Source organism: Vipera ursinii (assembly GCF_947247035.1).
Source record: "Vipera ursinii genome assembly, chromosome: 2".
NCBI lineage: Eukaryota > Metazoa > Chordata > Lepidosauria > Squamata > Viperidae > Vipera > Vipera ursinii.
The window spans coordinates 199,428,077-199,454,993 of NC_139513.1; the positions used below are offsets into that span (position 1 = coordinate 199,428,077).

The window sequence follows — 26,917 nt, forward strand, 5'->3', positions numbered from 1 at the left end:
ACAATTTCTTGAGTAGAAAAACAAAACATCTAACTCTCCAGATCTCTTCATGTTAGCAGCCCTTTTGAACAGTCTGCTTTTCATAGCACTAAAGAGCTCCCTTGAGAGGAACTCAAAAGAAAGAAAAAGAAAAGTTTCAAAGAAAACTCATATTTGGCTATCAACCTCTAGCCTTGCTTCCAGTGTCTTGCTCTGATCGGCTTTCCTTAAATCCCTGCCTTTAACAGAAATTTGTACTGTATGGAAGTCAGGGAGGAATGCCTATATAATCCAAGAACTACTCTCATTTGAAAAATCCTTCCTGGTAAAACTTCAGAACCTAAGTTTACTTTAATATTTGTCTGAACTTGTACCCTTATATTAGTACATAGAAAAATAGAGTTGGGAGGGACCTTGGAGGTCTTCTAGTCCAACTCCCTGCTCGAGCAGGGGAACCTATATACCATTTCAGATAAACAATTGTCCAGTCTCTTTTTCAAAGCCTCCAGTGATGGACAGTGGTGGGATTCAGATATGTGAACAACCGGTTCTCTGTGTGGATGCCACTTCTGGAAGTCCATTCTGGGCCTGGGCAATAAAAAAAAATGAGCTACCGGTTCTGTCGAAGTGGTGCGAACTGGCTGAATCCCACCACTGGCAATGGAGCCCCCACAACTTCTGAAGGCAACTTGTGTCATTGGTTGATTGCTCTCACCGTTAGGAAACTTCTCCTGAGTTCTAGGTTGCTTCCCTCTTTGGTTAGTTTCCATCCATTGTTTTTCGACTTGCCTTTTGGTGCTTCGGGAAATAGTTTGACCCGCTGTGTCTGATAGTTTCTTTACTCTCCAGATGTAACAGATATGTAGTTATTCCTTCTCCCCAATCAGTTGAAGGAACTCTTAATTCTGAGGAGAGGCAATGCCACAGTCCTTCAAATAAAAGAACTGTCATCATTTTTCCCCAAGTTACATTTTCCAGGATGCTTTGTGGGGAGAGTCAAAATGGCATAAAGCTAATATATGGTCTGTAACACCACTAGTTCCATAGAATAATCTCTAAGTGAGGACACCTCCCCCTCACCCCCCCCAATCTACTCACCTATCCTCTGAATCTCTTCTGTCTTGTCCCGTAGAAATAAATCAGGGAGTTGTCCCAATCGGATTCGTTCCTTTTATGTTAACCAGATGTTTGCTCCTTGCGGGCCAGCTTTTTCCATGGACCTGACACAATTGGAAGGGGTTATGTAAATGTTTATGGGTAATAGATCTCTTTAGCAAACCAAGCCAGAAGGAATGCTTCCCTTCGGATTTCATTTTTGATCTTTTCCCCATGCTCTCCTATTAGGACATGCTTGAACACTAGGGAATCTTAAGCACCACCCGGGTCCCCTTGAAGCCGCTCAGTGGTTCAGTGCAAACGGAGCTCTTTTTAAAAACAAAAGGAACGCATTGCAGATGATCTTAACAAAACACAGACAGAATTTCTGAGGAGAATTGGAAATCAGAAATGTTGGCCTCAGCTTCCTTCACGTACTGGGAACAATATTCCTTCCTGGGAGTTGTGTGGCAACCAGGGGACAAATCTAAAATTATTATTATTATTTATTGAATTTTTATACCACCCTTCTCCCGAAGGACTCAGTGCGGTGAACAGGGCATATAAATAGAAATACAAAAGTTAAAAGAAGATTAAATTATTGCCCGAATTAAAATGATCAAAATATAAAAAACATTAAAACCCTAAAATTCCCCATCAGGCCAGGCCAGCTTGTTTGAATAGATGGGTCTTTAACCCACGCCGGAAGGAGCGAAGATCTGGTGCCATCCGGAGCTCAACTGGCAGTTGGTTCCATAAAGCCGGGGCGCCCACAGAGAAGGCCCTCCCCCTGGGGGCCAACAGCCGGCATTCTCTGACCGGAGGCACCCTGAGGAGGCCCTCTCTGTGGGAACGCACAGGGCGGAGGGGAGTCGATGCCGGCAGCAGGTGGTCCCCGAGGTATTCCGGACCCATGCCATGTATAAAAATAAAATAAACAGGAAAAGCGAGTCTAAGCAAGAAATAGATGTCCCATCTATATTTCTCCATATTTCTCTTTGTCTTATGCCTCCCACATTTTCTCCACTAAATATACACCCCCAAGTGGCAGGAAGCAGGACCAGTTGGCTTTGCCTCCTCTCCACTTTTCTTTTGAATGTGCCTTTTCCTTTGTAGTGCCTGCCCATTGGAATGACCTTCCCCACATCCATGTGTGGTTATATATCTCTAAATCTCTATCTATCTATCTATCTATCTATCTATCTATCTATCTATCTATCTATCTATGGTTGGCCCCATCCCTATCCCAGCCAAATTGATTGGAGTGCTTGCGTGAAAGGATGTAATATAAATTTGGGTTCTTGATGTATTGACACGTTGCTGGTGGATCGTACATCACCCAGAGCCACAATTATTCAAGTTGGGAAGCCATATACTTAAACAAATAAATAAAATTTGGGGGCCCTTATTTGCTTGTTAGAATGACACCTCACCTTTCCTGCGGGTGGTGTGTACAAGACTCTCCCTCCCATTTTTCCTCATCATCACAATCCTGAGAGGCAGATTGGGTTGAAAGAGAGTGAAGGGCCCAAAGTCAGCTAATGAGCTTCCATGGGTGAAGAGTGATTTGAAGCTGGGTTGTCCTTGTCTAATGTCTGAATTTACAGGGGTGCAAATGTAACACCTTTCTGCTGTTCTTGAAGTCAGTTGCACCTCATCCTGGGATTGCATTTTCTGGAGCAACATTTAGGCCTGGGAGTATACAGTTAAGAAAAGAGGTAGAGATTTCTTCTCCAGATGATCATGATGGATTCCCAGGGTTCAGCTTAAGAGGCCAGTTGATCTTCCCAACAACCCTATTTTTATATGAAGGCTTAAACATGAAATATCTTATGTAAAAATGCAGAAGCCACCCCAATTACAATGCAAGAGTCAAACAAGTCACTTTTTTCAGATCAGGGTCTCCAAACTTGGCAACTTTTAAGACTTGTGGACTCCTCAGCCAGCATAGCTGGGATTTGAAGTCCACAAGTCTTAAAGTTGCCAAGTTTGGAGACCCCCTGCTTTTGATGATGGTCTTCTACTGATAACATTCAACTTGCTTAACTATAACTGCGCAACTCTTAGGTGTCACTGGGGTGCTTGGATAATTCTCCAGCATCTCTGCATTTTTTGCAAATTAATTTTAAATCTATTTTTTAGGACCCTGTGGTGAAAGGACCATTTCCATTACCTGGAAAAGACCATTTAATGCTGAAGCAAGAACTTCCAATTCCAGCTGTTTTCCTCCTTCATATTTGTGCAAAGCCCCTCTCTGCTCCCAACCAGGTGGGTGCTTTCTTTTGCCACTCATTTGCAAACACAGAAAGTTTAGTAAGCTGCAAATCAAGTGACTTGGTTTTGTTTCCGAGCCTGACTTTGCTCTGGAGTTAGGAGAGGCTGGGAGATTCTTGGCATTCTTCCCATGACTCCCACAGTTCTTTTATTATCCTTTATCAGCACTATTTGATCCAAAGAAGGTTTTTACACTGCTGTGCACCAGATGCCGCTTTTTTCACTGGCAAGTACCCTTGTACAGAATTGATAAAAACCATCAAGGTTAGAAAGGATAAAGGCAGCTTCCCAGCCAAAGGGAAAGCATGGCCTATAAAGCATCTGTGAAGAACATTGGCCCATCTGGCTGTTGAACTATAGGTGTCTTGTTCTCTCACCACTGGCAGCGCTCGTGGTTATAGTCCAACAGTATAGGAAGGATTACGGGTTTTCCATCCTTGCTTCAAGACATAATTATCACTGGGGTGTAAATATATGTCTTAGGGATATTGCTTCTGGCTGCTCATAAAGGGTGCACAGGATCGTAGTGTTCTGTACCAGCCTGCTACCGGCCCTGCAGAAAAGGCAGGGACAACCCCTTTACAAACGGCAAGAGGCTGGAATAAAGCCTGCCAAATTTATTAACATAAAACAGACACCAACCATGAAACAGGAGCTATGAAACAGGAACTATCCAAGCGGTTGCCTTCAGCAAACCAGCCCTCCCACACATTCCCCTTAAATACAGCTCAGGGCGTGGCCTCTCTCTGCCTCCTTCTGAGGTGCCCCATTGCCTTCCTCTGTTTACTCCTGATTGACTGCCTCCTGCGTCGGGCGTCTTTGAACAGGGCCAGCTGTGGGTCATCTTCATCCACGCTGTCAGGCTCACACAGCTGGGTCTCCACCAGGTGGGAGGGGCCTGGCTGAGGGCTCTGCAGAGCCTCAAAGCCATCATCAGCAAGCTCTTCAACACCCCCCTCCTCCTCTGAGTCGTCCGACCCAACTGCCGAACCCACAGGCTGACCCTGAATCACAACACGTAGGCCTGGAAGACAAGCAAGTCTCAGAGAATAAGTGTGTCCAGTTTACAGTCAAAAAGCTGCATTCTCCAAGATAGCAATAGCAGCAGCATGTAGACATATACCGCCCATTAATGCTTGACAGCACTCTCTGGACTGTTTACAATGTCAGCATATTTCCCCCAGCAGTCCTCCTTTTACCAGTTTGTCAATTCAAATTCCTTAAAAGATGTTAGGGAGAGTTGCTAAAGACAAAACATCAATAAACAACTATGTATTCTTCGAGCACGTGAGATGATACTCCAAGGCCAGGCTTCTTTATTGCACACAAATTAAGTGCATGGTGAGTGCACAGAGTTAGTCTAACATTCCACTTAATCCGCTCTAAATGCTAGTTTGAAAATATTATAGCAAAATCCAAAGCCTGGTTAATTTTCCTGGTTAGTCAGCCATCCTTGAGGGCTTTGTTATTTGTGTGCCCACTGATGCATTTTTGACTCCCCGTAACCTTAAATGAATCAATCCACACACGAAATAACCTGAACTGAATCTGAGCTCATATTTTCCACGCATGCAGTGTTTAACGCAGGTGATTTCTGTCCGGGCAGGTGAACGGCGTTCGTTTCATTGGTCTCAGGAAAGGGCAAGTTCTGATAACATGGGATGACAGCTGTGTGAATTCAAAGTAGGTCATTTTTCAAGAAATCCACCATTGTTTTCCATTCATTCATTTTCCAGATAAGGTATTATTCATTTGATAGCTATTTGCAATTGTGCATACTGTGATGGTTCTTTGTTAGCAAGCAACTAGCTGGAAAATTTCTTCCCCATCGTACTTCTAACCTCCAGTATAGTTACATAAGACTACAGAAACCCGGTACCGATTAATACGTTTTAGCTTATCTTGACCTACATCTGTAGCACTAAAACATCTGAATCGTATAGTATAGGAAGTGGCTTGTGCTGTTTGGGACATTTTCAGGAAAGACTTGAAATCTGTGCCTCTATCATATTTTCACCAATATTCCATTTACTAGAGACAAGGCCACCTTCCACAAGTGGAAAAGAAAAATGGTGAGAGCAGAATCTCTCATAAGAATTCTACTAGAACAGTATGGGTAGTCCTCGACTTGCAGCCATCCATTTAGTGACCAAAGATACAATAGCACTGAATAAAGTGACTTACGATCGGTTTTCACACTTACGACAGTTGCAGCATCCCCGTGATCTGGTGATCAAAATTCGGGGCTCGGCAACTGGCATGTATTTATGTGATCACCATCTGTAACCTCTCCAGATGGCTTCTGACAGGCCAAGTCAATGGAGGAAGCCACATTGGCTTAACAACTGCATGATTCACTCAGCACTGCAGTGATTTGCTTAACAAAGGTGGCAAAAAGTCCTAAAATAAGGCGCAATTCGCTTAACAACTTAAGTGAGCAATGGAATGGAATAGCAAAAATGGAAATTTTGGGCTCAAATGTGATTGTAAGCCAAGGACTACCTGTATTTCTCAACCTTGACAACTTTAAAATGTATGGATTTCAACTCCCAGAATTCCCCAACTAGCAGGACTTGCTGGGGAATTCTGACATTCGAAGTCTACAAATCTTAAAGTTGCCAGGCTTGAGAAACTGTACTAAACAGATATCCTTGAGACAGTTCAATCTGCCCCCATTTTCCAGCAAAATCAGTAGCTTTAATATTTAACATGTATTTATCAATCTCAAAGACAGCTCTTTGTCCAATGCATGAGAATGGATTTATTATTATTACTATTATTATTATTATTATTATTATTATTATTATTATTATTATTATTATTAATCATCGTACAGTCAGCCAGATGTTCAGACTGGATTTGGTATTTTTGTCTACCTATCGAGGCCTTACCAAGGACCTGGGATAGGCAGATGTGGATGTTTGATGGTATTACAGATATGGTCACAGGATGGAAGCAGTTCCTAGTAAGGCCGCCTTTTGCAATTGACTAATGGAGAATTTGTCAATGCCAACGGTGTTCAAGTGGTGCTCCAGTTGTTTTGGGATTGCACCCAAGGCACCTATTACGATTGGTACTACCCTTGCTTGCCTTTGCCACAGACTTTCTATTTCTATTTGTATTTTGTTATCTTCTCCAGTTCTTTCTCGTCTATTACTATTATTGTTGTTGTTATTGTTAGTTATTATTTTTCAATGTGGTACTGTACTATTCAGAGTCCTGTTCTTGCAATGACATACTTAGCTACTGGATCCCTCCCCCCCCCCCTTATTGCTTCAACCTTCAACTTTTCCTGGAAACTCCTTTACTCTGCGGAAAAAATAAAAATAACTCTGTAACCCTTGTGATATATATGCATTTGTGTTTTCACACAGATGTTTGAAAAAATTTGAAGTGATGTTTTCAGTGGATGGGAAAGAGTATCACCAAATCAGTGTCAAGGACAGTATATTTACACTGTTAATCTTCAGCCCAGGTAAAAAAAACACTTCCTGCATTTTTAAAGGTACAGCAAATGCAACTTCAGTTTAAAACCTCAAGCATGCCTTGGGAATTTCATTGGAAACTACAATTCTTACTAAAATTATTTACAATGTTGTTTATTATTAGCACTGTATTTCATATTAGAACTATAGTCATTAATACGGTATAAATTTGTTGCTTCTGGAAAGAAAGGAAGCTTTAGTTTTAAGCCTTTTTCTGAATTAGGAAAATAGGTGGGAAATAGTTTCTTTTCCAAAAAGTATCTTTAAGATCTTTCCCAAAATTGTGTTGCAGCTTTTGCTGATCTAAGCATTCCTCAGATCCTTATTTAGTGAAATATGTAATGACACCTTCATTGCCATGCATAATGTTTTGAAGCCTCCATAGGCAGTTTCTGGAATTTTTAAAAGGGGAAATTCAAGAAAGACAATGGGCATCTGCATAAAGAAAGTATCTTCTTTTAAGTGCTTTATGTCAAATCTATGAGTTGGTTTTTGAACTGAAGGGAGGATTACTAAACATTTCTGCAGTGTATCTTCTGGAGGACAGTTTCTTGAATTTAAAGTGGGGAGCCTGCAGTCCTCGCCACCCACAATTTTCAAATCTCAGATATCCTGTAGTTGAACTTTGATGAACGGGGCCTGCCTGTTTCTTGAAAAAAAAAAAAGATCCTACAGAGGAAATGTAGCCCCAACACATTTCCCTACCCCAGTTTGAAAGTCTCTTCAATTGTATTGGAGTGCAAATCCATTGTTCAGATTATTCTGTTTCCAAAATTGTCCATTGGTAACAGGTTTTCTTCATTATCTTTTAATGCAGAAAATGATACTTAAAATACAAATGGATGGACATTGATTTCAGGAGCACGATAAGAGGTTTTGCAATCTCAGTTATAATTGAATATTCTGAATGTGAATTAAATGGAATGGTCAATCACAACTGTGTTTATAGAACTATTTTAATTCATAAAGAAATTAAAATGTCACAATTTCTCTATTTGTTGGGTTTTCTTTACAGGAACAACAATCGTGGGTTATTACAAAATCTGTGCTGTGGATTACTGGGACAGGCCAGGTCCCTTTTCTGTGCCTATGTTTTACAAAGAACCATCTTAAAAAGAAGAAGAAAATCTTCATCAGAAGTTATATATTTAAAAATGCAAGTTGCAGTTCGCTTTTCATTACAGGCAAACCATAACCCTTAAAAGGATGGTTTTGTTGTTCTTGACAAAAGTCTTCTCTTTTCATTGGTTTAGCCTTCTGTTCTTCCTCCACCAATAATATTGAAAGACTCTACTTTTCCAGATCATTTTTAAGCACTATTCTGGAATCACACCCAGGAAATCGTGATAACAAAGTAGAACACTGCTGAACTCCATTTTCCTCCCTAGCTTGCCATAGTTGGCAACGAGAACATCCACTTATTACCTGAACTGAAATAATGGTAATTTCAAGCTGCGGAATTTGGATTGTATGAAAACAAGATGAATTTGTTAACCTTTTCTTAAAGCTACACACTTAGGGGCACACTGTTTAGTGTGAAGTTGCATTTGTGGAAGCGACACAGGCATGAAACCGTCCCCTCCCCTCCCCCGACTGCCAGTCCACAAAGCCAGAAAGGTTGGGCACCGCTGTCCTAGTCGGTTCATAGAGAACATGAGCACTCATTCCCAATAATTCAGTTCAGCTCAAAGAAGATCCCTTTCTTGACCTTCTACTCAAGCCTTGGAATAAGGAAGCCTCTTCCACCTCTGTCCACTTCGTTCTTTTCTTCAAACTTCGCATCGTTCAAACCCATCACGCACTCGCTTTTTTTTTTTTTTTGCAGCCTCAGGAAAGAGGCAGCAGGAAACCTTCTTCCAAAGAGTGGAAGCCAGCAGAAGCTTGAATACTTATGTAAGGAGAAACATCCCTGTGAAGCTTCTATTATACAAGGATAATATTAGCACAGGGATTGTGTATTTTCAATAAATATTTATTTATCTGAAAAAAACGGTTTACGTAGAGATGGGTGAGGTAACATATTCCGATTTCCTGTCAGAATATTTAAGTATGCCTTCTTAAAAAAATGTATGCCGTTCCAATACACAAGGTGTGTTTAAAAAAAAAAAGTCAAGGTGATGACAACAATAGCGCGATCAAAGCACCTCTTTTGCATGTAGATTGCAGAGCTTTGATTGCACTGTAATCACCATTAAGTTGACATTTTTGACCATACCCTGTGGATCCCTGGTGCAGTAATGGCTGCCCTCTTGGGTTCCTGACCACACCCTTGAATGTCCTTGAATTGTTCTCAGCATTGTTAGCTTTATAGTTTAAGGATCTTCAACTGGGGCTGAAAATATGAGTAGCTCTGTGTTGAGACGTAAGCAAGGTGAGAAGTTTGAATCAAGCATTCTCAATTCAAATATCACCTCAGTTACAAGCCTATTAGGTTTTCTTAGGTGACTCACTTCTAAATGTTTGCAAAGATTGCCAATTCTTAAAACACACACACACACACACACACACACATAAATGAGAAAAAATTAGCAATTTTCTGGGTCGTGGGAAACAAAAGATAGAGAGCAGAACTAAAAGCATCAGAGCCCAATACATTTTTAAAAATCTTTGAAAATGTTAAGAGGAAACAATAAGGGTACTAAATTTTTTGCACCTGCCCAAACACACAGTTTGAATGTCCAGAAATAAGCCTTGGTGGTGCAGTGGTTAGAATTCAGCATTGCAGGCTAACTCTGCCCATTGCCAGGAGTTTGATCCTGACGGGCTCAAAGTCGACTCCATCTCCCATCCTGAGATCGGTAAAACGAAGACCCAGATTATTGGGAGGCAATATGATGACTCTGTAAACCCCTCAGAGAGTATTGTAAAGCACTATATAAGTCTTAAGTGTTATTCCTAGTGTTATAATTCCTAGTGTTACGAGCCTTGGTGGAGCAGTGGGCTAATGCCTCCTTAAGTAACACCAGCTGCCTGCAATTATTGCAGGTTCGCATCCCACCAGGCTCAAGGTTGACTCAGCCTTTCATTCTTCCGAGGTAGGTAAAATGAGGACCCAGATTGTTGGGGGCAATAAGCTGACTTTGTAATAATGCCGCTTGGGGGGGCGAAAGCCCTAATAAGCAGGCATATACATAGAATGAAGGCTATTGCTAAGCACATTTGATTTGTGCTTAGATTGTAAGCCGCCCTGAGTCTTCGGAGAAGGGTGGGATATAAATGGGATTAAAATAAAAATAAATAATCTTTGCCTTCATTAGCCAAAAGGTTTTTCATTTGATTATAGGAATTCAAATGTTCAGCTTTGATACTGAATGCATATTTTACTTAAATAAATATTTTCTATAAAAACAAAATTGTGCATATATATCTATATGGGAATAATTAGGGATCCACATAGCCTGGGCACGTTTTAGTCATGTGGAAGTTATCTACCAGTAATTCCACTTCAGGCATGCTTGCTACACACAGAATTTCAACCTGTTCCTGCAGTGACAAGTACACAATCTTGCTTTGCATTTTAGATCGGTATCATTGCCAGCAATGTGAAATGACTGAGGAAGTGTTTACAGGGAAGTGGAGGTTTCTGTACAACCACTAATAGTTGTTCATAGGAGTGCAGTCCTTTCCATTGCTTCTCTGGCAGCCTCAGAAGGAGTTCATTTGGTGAATACAAAATAACGGTTTATATATCTGAAATGGTCATCACTGGTTAAATAAGCCAACCCACCACTTCACATCTTCATGTATGAGTACAAGCTCAGTGTTTTTCATTGGAGAACAGTTTATATATTTAGGGCAGGGGTCCTCAATCCCCGTCCTGTGGACTGGTATCGGGTTGCGGCATGCCAGAAACTCGGATCCAGACAGCATGTGAAACCACGCCCCCTCCGGGCCACAGGAAAAACCTTTCTCCATGGAACTGGTCCCTGACAGCCAAAAGTTTGGGGGCTGCTGATTTAGGGGATAGTCATTAAGTAATTAACAATTCCATAAGTGTGCAACAGGCTGGATATTATGAAAACTTACCCCAATGAACTGAATATCTATGTCTTCCCCTTCTCTGAGATGGCTGATTTGGTGTGTTTCTCATCTTGCCTACCGGTGCTATGCAAGCTATCCATAGGAAAACTTGTAACTGTTATGACTATTAAAATTATTTAATGATCTCTCCTAAAGCTACAGTTGCAAATTTAGTCAGAAGGAGAAAAAAAGGCATTTCTGTTGACAAGAATGGTTAGCTAATGTCATTGATGCAATGGGCATGTGTTTAGGCGGACTTGGGGAGTCAATGGAGGACGGGGGGCCTCCTTTGCATGCTATGGTCCATGGAGGCGTGAAGACCTGGATATGACTTAGCAACTGAGCAACGATACAAAATTGACAAGAAAGGTTCACAATGAGGTTTATTCATTCAAATGGATTCTTATCCTTATTCACACCAATGCTCATTCTTACATAGTTATAAATTACATTGCAGTACTATAAAGACAATCACTAGGACCATTTTATCCTTACTTCCAAGACACTATACCAATAGGAATTGAAGAAAATGTTCCAAGGAATAAAGAGAAGGAGAGACTGCCTAAGCTAAATGAGACGCACTTTGACATCATCCATAAACTATGTCCTGCATGTGTAGGAGCTGAAATGGTTAATCTTTGAATAACTGAGGAATTTGGAAATGATCATAAGGAAGATAGACTTCTAAGGATATTTAAGCATGGGCTAGTTAATGGATGCAATGGCCCTTTTGACCAACATCCAAAAACAACCTCCATAGTTCAAACTTATAAAATAAATGTCTGTAATGCAAGCAAATTTTCTGATAGTTTAATATATAATTGCCAGCACTGAATCCTACTGAGAAGTCTGGGATGAGCCAGGATGCCAGATAATTTGCTAAGTGATTAAACAAGCGCATTAAGTAGTAAAGCTGAAGCCAGGATTAAGGAACCATCAAGAGCTCAGGAAAACTTCATCTGTTGAATAAAACACTCAAATGAGAAAGCCATGTTGTTCTCTTTCCTTAGTAAGCAGGAAAGATGGCCTGCAGGATCTTTATGGAGAAGCTTCCTCAATTGTATAATTCTCCACATGGGACAATCACACATGGATCTAGAAGATTCTGGCAACAGGTTATTGGAGATTGTCCATCTTGGATGGAACTACACAAAGAACAGTGGAGGCCCCATAGAAAGTATACCTTTGCAATATCTAGGTCAGGGGTCTTCAAACTTGGCCCTTTTATGACTTGTGGACTTCATCTCCCAGAATTCTTCAGCCAGCGTGCCTGGCTGAAGAATTCTGGGAGTTGAAGTCCACAAGTCATAAAAGGGCCAAGTTTGAAGACTCCTGATCGAGGTCAATGTATGCTGTGAACTACAGTTTTCAAATAGTTTGTCCTTCCATACATAACTCTTGCGAATAACCCAACGGTGCTTTCTTTCAAAAGGCAACTGGACTTTCTTGTTTTGCTCAAAAAAAGTCCAGTTGCCTTTTGGAAGAAAGCACCTTTGGGACAACCATGATTTCGATGATTAAGAATCTCCACTGACATCTTGCGTATAACTGATGCTTCTGTATTTAAATTAATAAGTCAAGAGTTGAAATTAATGCAGGACAGGGAAAACCTGGCATAGAATTTTGATGAAGTTTGCAGTAGGAAAATTACATTCATAAGGCCTGTATCTTTTGCTGAAGAATTCAGCGCCATAACAGAGATGAATATATTCCAAGAAAGGGTAAATTAAAATTAAAAGATAATTGGGGGAAAAAAAAACCTCTAGTTTTTTAAACTGATGCATCACTTTGGTTCTTAAGAGTTCATACAAGAAGTAATGTGCTGTATCTCTGGGTCAGTTTTCTTTTAAAAAACTAAATACCAGAAGCCAGCACTTAACTGTGCTTTGGGGAAAAAAATGTTTCAAAGAATTTGTGATTGAAAGAATGTTTGAGATGTCAACATTAGGCCTTAACTCCATCTGTGGACTGGTGGAGTTTTGGTTTAACAAGCCCCTGTGGAGACAAACAAAAGAAACATCCTTTAATGCCTGTAATGTAACAAAAAGTTGCTCAGAACATTTATTTAGCTTATACCTGGCAATTCCACAAGGCATTTTTTACATTTCTTACTTCTATGTAGAGGAGAATCAATAAATACTGCAGCTGGGGTCAGGCCATCAAATTAACTGGCAATAGTACAATTTGAATTTTAAGGCAGATTCAGTTTTATTTAAGGGATTCGTTGCTACAAAAAAATGATTGCAATTTCTAGCCCGAGACAGCTTTTAAAAACTTTTTAAAAATTCTCAACTGTGGTTGAACTAAATGTGGAAGGCTTTCTATAGGTGGTCTTCGCAGAAGTATTTTTGTCATCTGCTGTTGGGGACTTTGGCTGAATCATCATGCTATGGTGTGGTTTATTGAACCATAATTTATTAAACCACCATTTCTTAGATCCTATTATAGTTTATTAAATGTTTCAGCTAGGTTCACACAACATGCTAAGCCAAACCAATTAAACAATATTATGAAGGGTCTTTGGTGCTCTCTGAGCTTGGCTGTTGTCTTTTAGACGTTTTATTACCCAACTAGGTAACATTATCAGTGCTAACATTATGGTTTGGTGCAATCTATGAACCAGATCACTATCCTGAATGGCATTGATCATGCACTGGGAATTCTCATGATCTCAGAATCTGAGGCTAAGGCTAGCACTGCCTAGGTTGAAACAGCTTTTCCACATTCTTCCTTTCCATGGACAATACCAAATTCTATCTTCCGATGCCTCATGTTGCCCCACCGAAGTCAAATGGAGCAATAGGGTCTTTCCACATACCTGACTGTAGCACAGGCTGGAACAGGCCAGTCATGCAGATTTCCTCCTGCTTCTGCTGCACAATTTTCTGAATGGCAGGGGGAAGACCCCGAGGGTTGCGGGAGAAAATGATGGCGTAGCCATCATCGCAGGACCCATCCTCCTTCAGAGTGCGGCAGGCATAGGTGAAGGCATAGTTATCATAATCTGTGTCAATCACCCAGTAATTATCACCTGGAATACAAAATCCACTGTAGATAAGGAGTTCTGATAACTATTGATAGTATCAGAAATAAGAGGATCAATATTAATTCATGGACCCCATGCACCAAGCTCTTCAGTATAAACAGTTCCTTTTCCCATGACCTGAACAGGATGATTTGAAAAAGAGTAAAGTTCACAAAATTAGATTCAGGCTCGTGCATCTCTGTGTACAGCTCTTTTCTGTAGGTAACATGTAATGCTGCTCCACTGTCCAACGTCTAAGCCGCAAGAGCAGGCAAGTATACAAGCTCCAAAAAGGGAGAGCACAGGACCAGTGAGAGATGTCCCAGAGAGAGATCCTGTTGCTACTCCACAGGCTCCTAAAGCTAACAGGAGAACAAATAAGACACAGGTTGCTCATGGCAAGCCTAGGGTTCCTGATAAACATGCTGATGTTGAGAATTCACTAACAGTCCTTCCTGCTTCTTTTTTGTTCACACACACAAAATAATACAGTACTTCCTGAGAGTGTGTAGGGCAGGGGTGTCAAACTCAATCTCATTGAGGGCCGCATCAGCATTGTGGTTGCCCTCAGGGGGCCGGGTGGGTATGGCCTGGGTGGGTGTGGCCTACTGGGTGGGCGTGGCTAGAGTGCGTATGGCCTACTGGGTGGGCGTGGCCAGCTCTACCTCGTTTGCATCAAGGGTGCCTATGGGGGCCCGGGCAGGAGTGGGACAGATCTGAGGGTCTCTGGCAGACGGGGGGGTCTCTGGGCCAGGGCCAAGGCAGAGGGGGCCGTTCCCTCAATGTTTCCAGGATGGCTTCACGGGCCACATGAAACCACTTCACGGGCCGGATCCGGCCCCCGGGCCTTGTGTTTGACATGTCTGGTGTAGGGCATGGGTCCCCAACCTCCGGTCCATGGACCAACACCTGGCCGCAACATGCCAGCAACTGGGCTGTGAAAATAAGCAAAGCCCCATCCATGGGATGCAGGCAGCACAGGAAACCACGCCCCCTCCGGTCCATGGAAAAAACTCTCTCCACGGAACCGGTCCCTGGTTCCCAAAAGGTTGGAGGCTGCTGGTGCAGGGCATATACATTGAAAAGACAAAGATAACAGCTGAATTTCCAGATTTGTCATTTGAGGGATTAAAATCTTAATGTCTTCAAGTTGTTGCTCATCTTTCTTAACAAAGATAGAAAGCAGCAGAAAGGAGAGAGGATAAAGAAGCAGGATGACATAGCTTTTCTTTCCAGAAAATATAACAGTGTAGGTTTTCCCGCCATTACTAAGACGTTTTTCAAGTCACGATGCCCGCCATTTGCAAAATACTCTAAAGCAGGGTTTCCCAAACTTGGCAACTTTAAAATGTGTGGATTTCAACTTCCAGAATTCCCCATCTGCTTCAGCGCCAAGTTCCATTCTTAGTGGATTGTGTGACTTTGCTTAGAATTTAAGCTGAATTTATTTCAGAATGTTCTGCTGGCATTACAAGAAGCAGTCGGAGGGTTTTTTTTAGAATTAGGACATAATTTTCATTCTTACTGAAGCCATCCTGAATATTTTTTTTAACAAAACAGTGAGTCATACAATCAACAATAAAAAGAGGGGTACGCATACAAAGGACTAAGATAATGCCAGAAAGGCTGCAAATACTCGAATGGATATATATGTCTGTGGAGATTCTCAGTCATCCACGTCATAGTTGCCTCAAAAGTGCTTCTTCAAAAGGCAGCTGGACTGTTTTGTTCCTTGAGGAAGAAGAACCTCAAGGGGGAAAAAAAAGTTCTTCCTCAAGGAAAAAACAGTTCAGTTGCCTTTTGAAGAAGCACTTTTGAATCTCAAATGGATATAATTTTGGATTTTAAGCACCATTTCAGAACATTCTGATATATCTAGGACGTACAACACATAATTTTTCCTCTACACTCTTGGCTATAAACTTACAGGAAAAGCACCAAAAAATATGGCTGGAAACAATAGAGTAGAGGAGCCTAAAATTATGCACAATATGGTGAAAGTAAATAGAAGTATTTCTTCCTCTTTCATTCTGGAGTCATGTAATGAAACTAGTGAGAGATTCAGAACTTCCCATTTTCTTCTGTGCAACACCTAATTGAACTATGGAATTCTCTACCAGAAGATGCAATAATAGCCTTTAAAGATATATCAATGGCATACAACGCAATCAATGTACCGCATATTTACTCCACTATCAGAGATGATAATGTCTCTTTCTAGCTGAGAAATAATATAAATGACTTGATGATTAGGCAGGATAGATTGTAGAAAGAAGAGGGTATGAACTAATTTCAGAAAAAGAAGTAAATTTGTAATTGTACTAATTACTGTAAAGAAAATTGGAAACAGCCCCATGATACCTTTTTTTTTCTTTCACTTTCTTTCTTTCACTGTTAGCTTTCTCTTTGATTTCTCCTTTTTCTTACTTTATATCAGTTTGTATTCGTTTTTAACTTCATTTTTAAAAGTTTAAAAAGTGAGGGGGAAAAACTGACCTCCGCTTGACAAATAGCTTGCCAGTCCTTGGTAATTCATGTACATCTTGGCTGGTGTGGTAGGATCAGGCACCGAATATTGAGCAGCCATATCAGCACAGACCATCCAGAATCTGGAACAGAAATGAATTTTAAAATTTTTATATGTCACTAACATTTTGTTCTTTTGCTCTGGAATATATTGTGCTCGCATCCTGTTTATAACAATAAATCCATATTGACTGGCAAATTCTGGGAGTTGAAGTCCACACCTCTTAAACTTGCTGAAATTGAGAAACACTTGGTGGAGCAGTGGGCTAACGCCTCCTTAAGTAACACCAGCTGCCTGCAATTATTGCAGGTTCGCATCCCACCAGGCTCAAGGTTGACTCAACCTTCCATCCTTCCGAGGTAGGTAAAATGAGGACCCAGATTGTTGGGGGCAATTAAGCTGACTTTGTAATAATGCCGCTTGGGGTGTGTGTGAAAGCCCTAATAAGCAGGCATATACATGGAATGAAGGCTACTGCTAAGCTTGTAAGCCGCCCTGAGTCTTCGGAGAAGGGCGGGATATAAATGCAATAAAAATAAAAAATAAATAAAAATAAATTAAGATGCTAGCTCAAAGCCATGCCATGTTATGCCAAGTGCAATCTGCTTGCCTCGCATCTGCTCTGCATTAGTTCCTCCTTTTTGTTCATGCAACATGTACAACAAACCTTGGGTCTGCATTTGCACAAAAACGCTACATGTTGTATCTTTTAAACTTGGTTGGCATTTTTGTGACTTGGTATGATGCACAAACTTAGGTCATTCTGTGATGTTCTGGTTTGTTATATTGTGTACATTCAGGAAGCACTGAAATGAATCACTGCACTTGTTAAATTAGTAACCCGGATGTTCGATGAATCTGTCTTCCCTATTGCCTTTGCTTGCCAGAAGGTTGCAAAAGATGATCAGATGACCCCAGGACACTGGAACTGTCATAAATATGCCAGGTGTCTTGATTTTGATCACAGAACCATAGGGATGCCGCAATGGTCATAAGTGTGAAAAATGGTTCGTAAGTCACTTTTTTCAGTGCCGTTTTAAAATTGAATGGTCACTTAATGAACTGAAATGACACATACTAATCCAGGGGTCTTCAAACTCGGCCCTTTTATGACTTGTGGACTTCAACTATCAGAATTCCTCAGCCAGGCACGCTAGACGATCTAAACTTACAGTGTAATATTCAGCAAAGGCAACTTGGTGCCCTCTATAACTTTGGATTACAATTCCCAACATTGTTGATGGTTAACTCTGCAGTTTGAAGACTTCGCTAACCCAATCATCTTGAAAACCCTCATTTTACTTATTTGAAATCTTCACAATGCCTCAATTCACCTGGACGGCGGTGCCTCCGAAAGATTCACACCAAAGGAGACGCTGGACAATGGAGGCGACGGCCCGAGCCACCTCCTCGAGACACCTTGATCGGAGACGGCAACACCAGGGGCATGACACCAGGGACTCCCGTACCTCTGGGAGACCACGCTCTGGACGGTCCTCAATCAATAGGCCGGGAGCAACGCCCAGAGGATCAGGGAGAGAACTGTTTGGGGCGGCTGAACCACCGGAGCTGACGCCAATTAATGGATCCCTCCATCCTGCCTTCTGCCCACTCTCACCCATCTTTGCCCATTCTCTCCCCACAGGACATAACGGGCCTGGGTGCTAGCCACAGTGGCAGAGTGGCTGGGCCTTACACCTGCTACCCCATAGAGGTGAGAGCTCTATGGGGTATGCCTCACCCAGAGTACGTTCTGGACCACCTCCGGAAGCAGAGACACAACCCATCGTGAGAGGATGAGGAGTGGCCTGCTTCTGGGGGTTCGCCCGGCCAAGTGGCAGTGGCAGGGCGACGATCCAGATACGCACCTACCCGACTCGACCCTCCTGCAAATTCACCATCCGGGGGACAGCCTTCCCGGAACCACCTGTGACTATGCTCGTTCAATACTCTAGCATAGCACTGCACGCCCTCAGGGGTTCCCCACTCTCCTGGGTGCGACCCGCCTGCATCACATCCAATCTTGATGACGGACCCAACCACTGGGCCTCTGAGAGATGGCCAGGCAGGGTCAGGGGCCTCCAGCATAAGCCCAACAAGAGGCCCCTGATTAAGTTCTTAGTTAAGTTTTTTGTGGGGTTAGGGAGGGGGGAGGGAGGAGACTATGGTTGTGCGGGAAAGGCACGCCTTCCAGCCACCATAACGCATGCCAGGCCCACGGCCGTTCGCGACGGCGTACAACGAGGACCAGTCGCCGATAACACCCAGTGGCGTACTGACAAACGTCCCATCCCTAGGATGGTGGGGAATGGCAGAAGGTGCACAGACAGAGGGCCGTATCGTCACCGGGAGTGTCATCTCCGCTCTGTACAGGCGGTGAGACGCTCCGACCCTCTGTTCTCCCCCGGAGGACCCGGGAGCAAAGGTGCGCACCCTCCCATGCTAAGGCTGGTCTACCTGAATGCAAGGTCCGCAGCTAACAAAGCTCACCTCATTCGTGACCTAGTGGAGAGTGAGCATGCGGACCTGGCCTGCATCACGGAAACCTGGCTGGGCCCAGAGGGGGGTGTTCCTCTGGTAGACCTCTGCCCGCCAGGTTTCCAGGTACTGCACCAGCCCCGGGCTCATGGGAGGGGCGGGGGAGTGGCAGTTATCATCAGGGAATCCCTTAGCCCGCGAGAGACCACCGTCCCTCAGATGGTCGGGTGTGAGTCTCTCCTACTGAGATTCGGCCCAGGGGCGCAGTTGGGTCTGCTGCTGGCGTACCTACCACCTAATCGTGCAGCGGCGGCCCTACCCGAGCTACTCGATGTCCTCTCAGGGTTGGTGGTTGAATTCCCAAGACTCATGGTCTTGGGCGACTTTAATCTACCGTCCCTGGGAGGATCGTCCGAACTGGCTCGGGAGTTCATGGCTTCCATGACGGCCATGGACCTGCTGCAAATAATTTCTGGGCCGACTCATGAGAGAGGCCACAACCCAGACTTGGTGTTCTTGTCTGGACGGTGGCGTGATGATGTCGGTGGGGGTGCCACAACTATTACGCCCCTGTCATGGACCGATCACCACCTCCTGCGGCTAGACTTCCCCCTTGCCACCCCCCACCGTGGGTGCACGGTGCCAGTCAGATGGTACCGCCCTAGGCGCCTAATGGACCCTGATAAGTTCCAGGCAGCGCTTAGGGACTCGCATGCACCCCCTGCTCACAGCTCGGCAGAAGCCTTAGTGGAAGCCTGGGAAAAGGCAGCCACGGAGGCTCTGGACCGAGTTGTACCCTTGCGGCCTCTGACCCGGCGCAGATCCCAGCGAGCCCCATGGTTCACCGAGGAGCTCCGGGAGATGAAGCGTCGGAGACGGGGCCTAGAGAGCCGTTGGAGGTCCAGTCGATCCGAATCCGACCGATTGCGACTAAGAATCCTCACCAGGTCTTATCTCGCTGCGATAAGGGTGGCAAAATCCAACTACTTTTCCACCCTCATCGCGTCCGCAGATAATCGCCCGGCTGCCTTGTTCAGGGTGACTCGCTCCCTATTAAACCAAGAGGTGAGGGAGGAACCCTTGCAGGGTCGAGCCGAGGAATTTGGTCAATATCTGCTGGATAAAATCGCTCGGATTCGAACTGGTCTGGACTCCAACTGGGCTGAGATGGAAGAACAAGACATGGACAGTCTTGTCGACGTCATCTGGGAAGAATTTGATCCTGTAACTCCTAAGGAAGTGGACAGGATTATGAGAAGGTTGAGCTCCTCCACATGCTTACTGGACCCGTGCCCTTCCTGGCTGGCCTATACAGCTCGAGAGGCGACACGAGGCTGGTTCCTAGCGGTCATCTCTGCTTCTCTGAGTGAGGGTCACTTCCCCACCGCCTTGAAGGAGGCGGTGGTGAGACCTCTCCTCAAGAAGCCCACCTTGGACCCATCCTCTTTGAATAACTTTCGTCCAGTCTCCAATCTTCGCTTCCTTGCGAAGGTTGTTGAGAGCGTGGTGGCGCACCAACTTCCTCAGATCCTGGATGAAGCGGTTTATCTAGACCCGTACCAATCGGGTTTCAGGCCGGGCTACAGCACGGAGACGGCATTGGTCGCTCTGATGAATGATCTCTGGAGAGCCCGGGACAGGGGCCATTCCTCTGTCCTAGTCTTATTAGACCTCTCGGCGGCTTTCGATACCATCGACCATGGTATCTTGCTGCGACGCCTCAGGGGACTGGGAGTGGGAGGCACGGTTCTACGTTGGTTCTCCTCCTTTCTCCAGGGTCGCTCGCAGTCGGTGCTGACAGGGGGACAGAGGTCGACCCCGAGGCCTCTCGCTTGCGGAGTCCCTCAGGGGTCGGTCCTCTCGCCTCTCCTGTTCAACATCTACATGAAACCGCTGGGTGAGATCATTCGCAGTTTTGGAGTAGGGTACCATCAGTATGCTGATGACACCCAGCTTTTTATCTCAACTCCTAACAATATCAGTGATGCCCTAGACATGATGTCCCGCTGCCTGAAAGCGGTCCGGGAATGGATGGGGAGAAACAGGCTTCAACTGAACCCGGACAAGACTGAATGGCTGTACGTACCGGCAAGCCAGGAGAGTCAGAACGTCCCACTGCTTAACATTGGGGACAAGTTACTTCCCCCGGCTGATAGGGCCCGCAACCTGGGTGTCCTCCTAGACTCGCAGCTCTCCCTGGAAGACCACATTGGAGCTGTGACCAAGGGGGCCTTCTCCCGGGTTCGACTAGTTCGCCAACTACGGCCTTATCTAGACCTGGATTCCTTACGTACAGTCACCCATGCCCTTGTGACATCTCGCCTAGACTATTGTAACGCTCTCTACATGGGGCTGCCCTTGAGATCCACTCGGAAGCTTCAACTGGTGCAAAGTGCGGCGGCACGGACACTCTTGGGAGCCTCCCGATACTCCCATATCACACCTCTCCTCCGTGCGCTGCACTGGCTTCCGGTTGCCTTCCGTGTGAAGTTCAAGGTGCTAACAATGACATTCAAAGCCCTACATGGCATGGGTCCGGACTACCTACGGGAGCACCTTCTGCCGATGTCAGCACCCCACCGTCCTGTGCGCTCCCACAGAGAGGGCCTCCTCAGGGTGCCACCGCTCAAGGAATGTCGGCTGGTGGCCCCCAGGGGGAGGGCATTCTCAGTGGGTGCGCCAGCCCTCTGGAACACCTTACCTACCGAAATCCGGATGGCCCCTGACCTCCGTACCTTCCGTCGCGACTTAAAAACTTTTTTGTTCCAGCAGGCTGGCCTGGCATGATAGCGTTAATTGGGGTCCCAGTTTGTGTGCATTAGTGTCTCTTATTATTTTATTGTTCGGTCTGTATACCTTCCCTTCCTCTGTACACCGCCCCGAGTCCCTCGGGAGAAGGGCGGTTTATAAAAACTAATAAATAAATAAATAAATAAATAAATAAATTAATAATTAATAATTTAATTTGTATACCGCCCTTCTCCCGAAGGACTCAGGGCGGTGAACAGGGCAATACACAATAAAAATAGAATACAAAAATTAAAAAGCCATTAAACATTATGCCCATAAAATTAATACATATTAAAATTAAAGCTATTTATAAAAAACCCAACCCCATCCCGTCAGACCAGGCCAGCTTGTTCGAAAAAGAAAGTTTTGAGATCGCGCCGGAAGGAGTGAAGGTCGGGGGCCATCCAGAGCTCAACCGGTAAGCGGTTCCAGAGGTCTGGCGCGCCCACAGAGAATGCTCTCCCCCTGGGGGGTCACCAACCGGCATTCTTTGATCGGCGGCACCCTGAGGAGGCCCTCTCTGTGGGAGCGCACTGGACGGAGGGAAGTTGACGGTTAAGGCACTAGGAGGAAAACAGGAGACCTATTTTTTCCCCAACCCCCTGAGGCGTGAAAGCCTGCTGGGTGACTTTGGGCCAGTCACTCTTTCTCCATCCAACTCACCTCACAGGTTATTGTGGGAAACATAGAGAATGGAAGGATTACCAGGCATATTTGTCACCTTGAGTTATTTATAAAAATAATAAATGCAGGATAAGACTCCAATAAATTAAATAAATAAATAAATAAATAAATAAATAAATAAATAAATAAATAAATAAATAAATAATGACATAGGTTGTTTGGCTTGGGGCTATCATGCCGGGCAAAACCAGTCATTGTGATTTGTGAGTCGTGGGCTACATATGTGCAAACTCAGCAAATTCTGTTTCATTCAATGAACCATGGCTATATGGGTCAGGGCTTCCAGTTCGTGACTTCCACATCACAGTCGCTGGGCATCTTGATCGCAAAAACGTAATTCTGTATAAAATGAACAAGTGCCCAATGATACACAGAAACACTAGTTACCCAAAAAGCTTCATTCTGCCTTTGGAAGATGCAGTCATAGTCCCATCCTCCTCAATAGTGTATTCAGCTGAGATATTATCCTGTAGAAACAACCCTTCGGGGTCTTTCTTGGCCAGTGCGTACCATTTACCTGCATACTAAAATACAAAAAAATATATATGTAAGGTTACAAGGACAGTGAATGCATCTTCATGATGAACACTACACAAGACATGATTACAAGCTAAAGTATGAATTGGATCTGATGGAGAGATGGAGATACTCTTGCAAACTGATTGCCTGTACGTCCTTAATTTAAACACAGATCTTAAACAATTGTCTAATTTGGATACAGTGAAACCTACTGGTAATACCATCTCCTGAATCTGTCTAAATAGCTGGAATTTTGGTCTAGTGGTTAAGGAGTCAGGCTAGAGACTAGAAGAGTGAATTCCACTCCCACCTCAGCATACAAACCAGTTGGGTGACTGAGCCAGTCATTCTCTCTCAGCCCAATTTACCTCCCAAAATTGTTGTTGTGGAGACAATAGGAGGAGAAAGGATATTAGGTTCGTTTGCCGCCTTGAGTTACTTATAAAAACATATATAAAGGCAGGATACAAGTAAATTAATGAAAGCTGAAAGCCAGTCAAACAGAAGAATCGAGTAATAATCTATTTCTTGCAGTAAAAAAGTGGTAATTTTCACTGTTGTTTGTGAGGGCAATATTAGGTAGCTATTGCTGAGAGTATAATTCAGCAAGAAGTGGACAGATACAGGTTAACTAATCTGCCATTTATCTACATGAGACACTGTGTTCCAGTGCTTTGGATTGAGAGGCCCCCAACCCCCCCCCACCACCACCACCACCTCTTCGCTTCTGCCTGGAAGAGCCTCAGAGTTGGAAGCCACTTCTTTGGGCTAGGAGACTAAATTGAGTCAGGCATTCTTAGAACTTGAATAGGAGCCAGTGCCACCAAGAAATATAAAGAGTGTGGAATAGACTGGGAAGTTCATCTAGGTCCAGCTAACCAAGGAACCCTCTCACCCCAATAGGATTGGCCTGCAGAAAGTGTATGCTGTGGACCTTATCAGGCAAGGAATTTTGACTGATGGGATCCAGGAGAAGAGCCTTCTTGGCCACGGCTCCTGCCCTTTGGAACATTGTACTCCCCCCCCCACACACACACAAGTGAGATCCCTATTCATCCTTCTGTAAGGGCCTGAAGACCGGGCTCTGCCAGATGGCCTGGGGGCCCAACAGGGGTGCATTACACTGGAGGTGGTTGATGGATTAAGAGAAGATCCCATCTCTCCCCAGGTGTCTCATGCCCCCTTCCTCCCCAACATTCAATTGTAAATTATTATAGTTACTTATTGTGTAATGTTTTACTGACTTTTAATGTTTGTAAGCCACCCAGCATTGCCTCCAGGCAGCAAAAAATCATGAAGGAATGGAATGGAGCGGAGTGGAATGGAATGGAACAGAACAAAATGGAATGGAACGGAACAGAATGGAATGGAATGGATGAACTAAAAGTTTTCAAGAAACAACACAACCAATCAAGAGAAAGTAATGTGATACTGCTCTCATATTCGTTCGTTTCGTCGGGACCTGAAAACTTGGCTCTTTGATCTATCTGGCCTGGACTGAGGGGTTTTAAGTTTTAAACTTTGTTTTAATTTGTTGGGCTAGTAATTAATTTAATTTATTTTAATTCAATTTCTATTTTAACTTTTATATTGTTTTTTAAACTTTGTCCTGTAAACTGCCCTGAGTCCTTCGGGAATAGGGCGGTATATAAAAATAAATAAATAAATATTATTGTCATAAAAACCAATATGGACCTGACTACTATGAAATCAGCAAGAGTAGAGTTGGATTTGAAGGAGATTTTAGGCTGTTTTACCTGCCTTGGTGATCACTCTCCGGTTCATGTGCACAAAGATATGTGGACTTCAACCAATAAGTTTAATTCAAACCACATGTTCTTTAGTCTTGATATTAGAAAGGGTTCATAATTACCCGTTTGGGGTCAAAGTCTTCCTTCACAGAGAATGAGTCTACCACACATGAAGTCTGCCCCATGCAATCATTAATCATGAAGATCAGGGTCATCAGGATGGTGTAGTGATTGTATTTCATTCTGTAAAGCAACACAATTCAGCCGAGATTTAAAAAAAAACCCAGCTGTATGCACTGTAATGTCTTGTTTTTATTGACTTGGTTACCTGCATTCATCTACTAGTACTTAACTACAAAGATTCTTCCCTTGCTTTGAGTTCAAAGTCAGGGTATACATTCCTACAGGTAACTTCTGCAAGATACTGTCACAAGAGGATAAACTGGAGATGAATCTGACGTCAAGATACAGAACAAGGTGAGCACTTAGCAGCCCACTCAAAGGCCAAATAATTAGGTGACTAGTTCCTAACTTCACATAGCATCATACATTTTCGAAGGTTTTTTTAGAAAAAGAGGTGAAATAGCTTCCATAACACTCTTCTGATAAATGCCATAGTTCCTTAGCAATAGTTCCATCCTGAACCACAATTGTCCATACCTCAGACCTCAAATGCTGCAATTCCCCATATGATCCAGTTAATGAATCTTCCAGCTGACCAACGGGAGAACATTAAAAAAGCACCCTGTATGCCACCACACCACACTTTTGTTGTCTTCTTTGGTATTTTGTAAAAAAATAATAATATCTCAGTTGATAAAACTCAGGAGAGTTGTCAAAGGACTATCTCTCTGTTCACAATTTTTAAAAAGTGACAAATGTTCGGATGAGAACAAGAAGGTATGTTACTACTGCAGCTAAATCTCTTTGGTAGTGTTTATCAACCTCAGCAACATTTAGATATGTGGACTTCAACACCCAGAATTCCTCAGCCAGCCACGCAAGCTAGGGAAGTCTGAGAGTTGATGCCCACACATCTTAAAGTTGTGAGATTGAGAAACTATTGAGTTTAATTCAAACCACATGTTCTTTACTCTTGATATTAGAAAGGGTTCATAATTACCCATTTGGGGTCAAAGTCTTCCTTCACAGAGAGCTAAGAAGTTGAAATCACTGCCAGTGGGAATAGATTGCTCCCAAACTTTGCAGAATTCCAGCATTTGCACTGGAAAACCAGGCCCTCAGCATCTTAATATGCACCATAACAGCAACATCACCATGGACTCAAAAAAGCATGGGGGTGGAGCCACAGCAATGTGCAGAATTGTCCTAGATTTTACTGAACCAAACTCTGACTTGTTTATATCTATTATGGAATATCTCCAAGGTAGTAGATGATTATGGGTGGCAGATCCTGCCCCTCTTAAACTGTATCAGTGAGCTACAGCTGAGGAAGGTAAGGAAACATTTTTCTCATGGAGAAAAATGGAGCAATGCTCTTTTTTCCTTAAATCAAATTGTGGAAATGTGCTACATCAGTTTCTGACTGTGATACAATTACATAATTTTAGACCTTACATTTTGCAGTTAGATGCTAGGCTTCTTTTTTAAGCTTGTAATAAAGGATAACAAAGGTGGGGAAAGCATACATAATAGTATATATATATGTCTAGGTGACTCCCTCTGAACAATATAATTTTTAAAAACAATAGGAAGAAAAAAATGCTGTGGAAAGCAGCAGCTGCCCTAGAGATCTCTGCATATTCATGTCGGCCGCTGGGCCTGTGTCAGGCACAAAGAATCATGAGCACATGCTGAGTTTCAGTTAAGCTGATTTATTGCTCAGGTCTATTGTATACACAATAATGGAGTCAACTAATGGTCAGCACTTAATTAGCACTAGATAAGAATTAGTGGAATGCAAGAGGGGTTCAACTTAGACCGCTTGTGGGAATGGTAAGGACTCAGGCTGATTCCTCTCTTGACTCCATCCCAGGCTCTGCTTTTTTACATCGTGCCTGTTGCTGTCCCTTCCTCCAATCTCTCTAGCTCAAATTTTCAAAACCTTTTTGGGAAGGTTGCCCTTGACTTTTAAAGGTGCATGATGATAATAAACCACAATCCACCCCCACCCCCGCCAAAAAAAAGGCCAAGTCATCACCAACGTCTGGCTGTGAGAAGGACAAATGCTAGATTTCATTTAATATAATCTAAAGAGAAATTAGAGTGTAATTAAATCAAAACCGTATTAGCTCAATTAATATGATTAATTATCAATAATTTTCCATCT

The 26,917-nt window shown here is 43.4% G+C and overlaps 2 protein-coding genes across 2 annotated transcripts in view; one reads left to right on the plus strand and one right to left on the minus strand.

The window, feature by feature from the left end:
- IDUA (alpha-L-iduronidase) overlaps nt 1–9,797 on the plus strand; it is a gene marked incomplete at its 5' end in the record, with an annotated part of 55,406 nt that extends 45,609 nt beyond the window's left edge. Inside the window, 4 exons of the mRNA XM_083353739.1 lie at nt 3,217–3,342; nt 4,955–5,031; nt 6,723–6,823; nt 7,849–9,797. Coding sequence (XP_083209865.1) covers nt 3,217–3,342; nt 4,955–5,031; nt 6,723–6,823; nt 7,849–7,946 — 402 coding nt within the window. The 3' untranslated portion in view covers nt 7,947–9,797. The remainder of the gene's footprint in view (nt 1–3,216; nt 3,343–4,954; nt 5,032–6,722; nt 6,824–7,848) is intronic.
- A 2,933-nt stretch (nt 9,798–12,730) lies between these two features.
- LOC310633279 (purpurin) lies at nt 12,731–24,869 on the minus strand (the record flags this gene model as incomplete). The annotated part of the gene is made up of 5 exons (XM_083350979.1): nt 12,731–12,848; nt 13,672–13,884; nt 16,375–16,487; nt 22,745–22,881; nt 24,750–24,869. The coding sequence occupies 5 exons, from the start codon at nt 24,867–24,869 to the stop codon at nt 12,838–12,840; spliced, it is 594 nt and encodes a 197-aa protein (XP_083207105.1). The 3' UTR covers nt 12,731–12,837.
- Nucleotides 24,870–26,917: the final 2,048 nt, after the last annotated feature.